Here is a 4,796-nt window from a genome sequence, read left to right on the forward strand (position 1 = left end):
AGACAGGGTTTAAAAAAATGGGACTGGCTCAACCGCATCCCCTAGCCAAATATCCCATTGGGGTCAACACGTGTGACATCCCACTAACAAAAAACAGTACTCTCTAATGATCCTGCATCTCACTTCCTTACTCCATTCATTGAACAGACTTCCTTACTCCATTCATTGAACAGACTGCAACTTCATATTCACATGCTAAACAAAGAGTTGAACAACAAGAGAATAAAAACCAGGGCTCACAAGTGGACGCGTATATTAAGCTTGCTAAAATCTTCTCTTTTTTACAAAGAACATAAGTCGCGTAACGCTAGCATATGAATACTGAACGTTTGTCGATCGGGTACTGTCAGTATCTGACATTTCAAAATTCCACCACAAAGCAGCCGCCATCGAATGCTAAAATTTTCTTGCAGAGAGCAGTCCAAAAATTCCCCTAAGAAACTTTGAATTAAGCAAACATATAGATAACACTTGACATGCCTTATGGATAAGTATCTTTGTCATTTGATGCGATAGTGTGCAGCGGATGAGTAATTTTTCAGACGCCTCCAAAAGTACTCAAATTTCCACAACTGAATATAACATAATCAGATGCAGCAAAGAAACAAGAACAAAACTAGAGGTAGCAATTTCGAAAATCAGAATTATTCTTGGCTTGGAGCACAGCTTGTTGCCTCCATAGGCTCTGCCTCTGCTGCATCCCCTTTCTTGCCTGTAGTGATGAAAAAACACACTTGAATAAGTTGACTGAATTGTAACATACATATGAAAAGGTACCCTAGTAAGTTGCAGGACAAATCAAGTGTCCAAATCAAATTAGTGCGTGTAAGCAGTTATAAAAAAACAGCCTCAGTGTGTAACTCAAGATCTACCAAAATAATTAGCTTCATGCTTGCAGGACAAACCTTTCTTCTTCTTTCCACCACCCTTTTTCTTTGTTTTCGTCCCCAAAGCAAGCCATGTCTTTATCTCAACATTGTCTTCAATAGATTTTGTGGGCTTTAGCTCCTGTAGTGGATGTGATGTAATCCTGTCTGATCCATTTGGCATCAACAACACAGTGAACTTTATGTGCGCAACAAGGTCGCCTGCATGAAGCAACCACTATTACTACTGTTACAGCAAACCGCTAGAAACGCTAACAACTGAAGCTTGAAGAAATTACAAATGAGCACACAAAACAATCCACATCATAAGTCCACAAGCTATTTCCAGCATTTTGCAGTAGTTCAAATCACATGGGAATGTATTTCTCTACCTGGCTTCTCGTGAAGTACAGGGTATGGCTGCAATAGCTCATGATTCATGCATTCCACTAAGCCTAAACGCGCACGCTTTTCTTCCAGTGCCCTGTGACCATTCACAAACTCATGTTTTAATAGACTGAACCAAAATCAAACGCATAAGGACTCAAAGGTCAATGTGAAGGACCAAACCTAGCAGTAAAAGGCATGATTGGGAACTTCTGGCTGATCTCACTGAAAATAAACCTCGATGCTTTCATCTTCAAGTGATAATTCTTGTCAACAGCCCTTTTATAAATGGTGGTCTGCTTCTCATCCAACAACTTAGGCTGCCACAAATATTCAACAAAAAACAAAAATGTAAGTGTGCTAAAGGAAATAGGAGCCTCATGCAAATAACAGCAATTCTCACCTTTCCCTCCCCAGTGCTGGTGACAATATCAATTGCATATACTTCATTTTCTTCAAATTCAGCATCATCCACCTTTGTATCAGCATTGGAGGCACTAAGCACGACTTTGTTACCATCAATGACAAATTGTTTCAGCTGATGGCTAAGAACACCTTCGACAATTTTGCAATCATAAGCAGCAGCAACTTTCTGAATTGCTTCAGTAACATCCTTGTTCTACATAAGACATAGGCAGGCGATTAATAGTGAAACCAACAAATTAGGACATCCACAAAGGGTACTGAGTATATTCAATCAAGACAAGAAAGTGCACTGATCAGGTGACCACTTTAACATTTCTTCAGATACTAGGACAAATATTAAATCACAAACAGAGAAAGGATAACATATATGCCTAAGGAGAAGACAACAGTGATTTAACGCTAGAAAAAAGATAACTTGTGAAAGACAAAATATCAAGAAAAATGTTGCATTGTAAAAGATGTACCTTCTTCCCAGGTCTAACAAGCCTCATTGCGACTTCTGCTGCTGTGTTGGCAGCAGAAAGAACATCAGATGCTCTTCCGGTGACTGGCCCATTTGTAATTACATGTGTATGAGCCACCACAGCAATAAAACCATCAATATGACAGCCCATATCTCTGTCAAAAGAGAACACAATAGTTGAGGTTCACGGTAAAGTTTTCCTCAAATAATGAACATGAGAAATAGTTGCAGCAAGACAATACATTTTAACCATATCATTTTCTTCCAGGACTGCCTCATCAGTGGCAAGTGGAGAGAAGTGGCAGACTGTGTTGTTGACGGATAAGCAGGTTGGGAAAGCAATGCCCCTTTCAATCTTCCTCTTTGCATTCTTGTAGACATTCCCAGTTTGCCTATCCCCCACAAAGAATCCCAAGTAAGGATGCAAATCAAGAAGAAAGTAGCAATCAAGGGAAATAAGACAGAAAAATTTATTACTCTATTATGAAAGAGTCACCCTTCTCACAAAGGTCAACAATCTTGGCTTTCGGCTTGCAATCTGACACAACTAGCTTCAGAGCGTCTTCACCACAGAGAAAACTTTATTTCAGATATACATTTCTGATATTAAATATGCATCATCATGCTAAAGGAAAGACAACCGCCCATATCCATACTCAATGCCACAACTTTGAGGAGCTAACATTAGCATCAGCAAACTTTGTCAACAAACACACTTCACGAGTTAAACATGCATATAAAAATAGAGCATGGTGCAAAACTTCTAATGAAAGTGGAGCAAACCATTAGTGCTAATATCCCAGGCAGAAGCCTCCTCTGCAACCCACTACTGACAAGGTTATACAGTAACACAAGAATCTTTTAAAAGGAGTATGAATATGGCAACACACATTCTAGATTTCATTGATTGATTGAGCCAAATAATATAGCAGTACAGGAGCAATGTGAATCCTAAACTACCCCTGATTACATGCCAAATCTGTTACAACTGAATATAAAAATATCAACGGTGATTGGAGGATCTGCATGTGCATAGCTGCGCCGGACTCCATGAGGTGCATGCCAATCTGTCACCGAACTGTGCAGGGGAGCGTGACAAGACATGTCGTCTAACAATCCTAACCACACCAATTCCAATTTCTCAAAAACTACCATCACGGTCAACAACCCACTATTAACACCACAAAAATATATTTACACCTACCTAGCACAACAAACAGCTAAATACAGCTACGACTAAGCATTCTCAACATAACCAGCGACAACCAGCCCTGAAAAAACAATAAAAAAAAAACCGCCATTCTCTCGGCGAACCATCATCCAATCCCAAGGCACACGGCAGTAACAAGCAGCGAGTCAACCGCAGAAATGACAACGTTAGAGGAAGATAAGAGAGGATGCGATGTTACTGTTGAGGATTTCGGCGGCGGCCTTGTACTTGGTGACGACGTCGTTGGAGGAGAGGTCGAGCTCCTTCTCCTCCCTGACATCATCGTCCGACGACATCTGCAGTACACATCACCAACCAAAAACGATCAGAGATGGCGAGAAAATTTGCAGAAAAAACCAATTGAAACGGCCCGAATCGAGCCCGGATAACCGGGGAGGGGGCGATGAATCCTCACTGCTTCGGTCCGAGTCGGGGGCGGCGGAGGCTGGGAGGGGAGTCGATGCGGCTGCAGCGGCGGCGGCGGCGGCAGGAGGTGAGAGGTTTAGGCTTAGGGTTTGGGCTTTGGGAGGGGTGGGGGGAATGGAGGCGAGGCAGTCGAGTGGGGTGAGGAGGCGGCGTCTGGCTAGGGCTTAGAGGGGAGGTCCGGTGGGCGGTCTAATGTCGCTGACGAGTGGGCTCAGAGGGCGGACGGTGTGGGGAAAGGCTCGCTGACTGGTGGGGTAGGGTGCAACCATCCTGGCTGGGCCGTGCCGTGCCGCGTGTGGGGTTTGGATATAAGGCTTACATGTGGGCCGCGGGGAAGGAGCCACGTGTCGGGACCGCGCCGACTGGTCGGAACGTGTAATAACGGGGTAAGTGTGCAAGGGCATACCACTTGGGGCAAAGTAAACTATACGGTACCCATTAGACATCTCCAACTACTTTCTTTCAAGTTCCGTTACTTTTATAAAAAGATTCTTATTTTTTTAATATTCTAAAAGCTTCAATTTACAAAGAGATTTTCTTATTTATTCTGAGATTCTCATTCCTTTATTTTTGCAAATTCCTTCAAAAGAAAGTTATTAAAGATAAAAAAATAAAAATATAGAAACGAAAAGATGAATTAGAAAGTTAACAAAATAAAAGTAATATGATCGAAGGTAGCTTAACTAAGCAACGAAAACATAAATATAGTAAACAATAATATAAGTACAAACTTAAGATACGTAAGTATAAATATGTCATGAAAGTAAATACATTAGAAGCAATATCATAGTTTAATTTTAAATATAATTAAAAAAATTATCTACTAATTTTTTTATTTATTTTATTAATAAAATAAGTCATATATCTCTAATCAGTAAAAAAAACTAAAGAAGCAGGATAGATAGCATATAGAATATGGATATAGAATATAGAGGTTGATCTTGTTAACAGCTTTAAGAGGAAAGCGTCCTAAGGCTGAGCCCAACAAATTTTCTCCGGGGACAAAAATTTTATCGTA

General features: G+C 40.9%; 1 protein-coding gene across 2 annotated transcripts; it reads right to left on the reverse strand.

The window, feature by feature from the left end:
- Positions 1 to 481: 481 nt before the first annotated feature.
- Positions 482 to 3,931, reverse strand: LOC133885320 (ERBB-3 BINDING PROTEIN 1-like). 2 transcript variants are annotated; one of them, XM_062325016.1, is made up of 10 exons: positions 3,768 to 3,931; positions 3,552 to 3,648; positions 2,620 to 2,704; positions 2,385 to 2,534; positions 2,144 to 2,297; positions 1,657 to 1,872; positions 1,437 to 1,573; positions 1,259 to 1,350; positions 906 to 1,088; positions 482 to 712 (listed from the first exon to the last, which is right to left on the reverse strand). In XM_062325016.1, the coding sequence occupies exons 2-10, from the start codon at positions 3,646 to 3,648 to the stop codon at positions 645 to 647; spliced, it is 1,182 nt and encodes a 393-aa protein (XP_062181000.1). In that variant the 5' UTR covers positions 3,768 to 3,931; the 3' UTR covers positions 482 to 644. The 2 variants fall into 2 exon arrangements, with proteins under 2 accessions (XP_062181000.1, XP_062181001.1); XM_062325017.1 differs by lacking the exon at positions 3,768 to 3,931 and adding an exon at positions 3,723 to 3,741.
- Positions 3,932 to 4,796: the final 865 nt, after the last annotated feature.

The sequence above is a fragment of the Phragmites australis genome, chromosome 11 (genome assembly GCF_958298935.1).
Source record: "Phragmites australis chromosome 11, lpPhrAust1.1, whole genome shotgun sequence".
NCBI lineage: Eukaryota > Viridiplantae > Streptophyta > Magnoliopsida > Poales > Poaceae > Phragmites > Phragmites australis.

Bases quoted from the DNA above. Each gene is read 5' to 3' on its own strand.
- LOC133885320 (XM_062325016.1), bottom strand. From the start codon at position 3,648: ATGTCGTCGGACGATGATGTCAGGGAGGAGAAGGAGCTCGACCTCTCC. The intron at 1,574-1,656 runs GTGAGAATTGCT...TATTTGTGGCAG, and splicing joins CCAGCACTGGGGAGGGAAAG to CCTAAGTTGTTGGATGAGAA. The intron at 1,089-1,258 runs GTAGAGAAATAC...TGCTTCATGCAG, and splicing joins TGTACTTCACGAGAAGCCAG to GCGACCTTGTTGCGCACATA.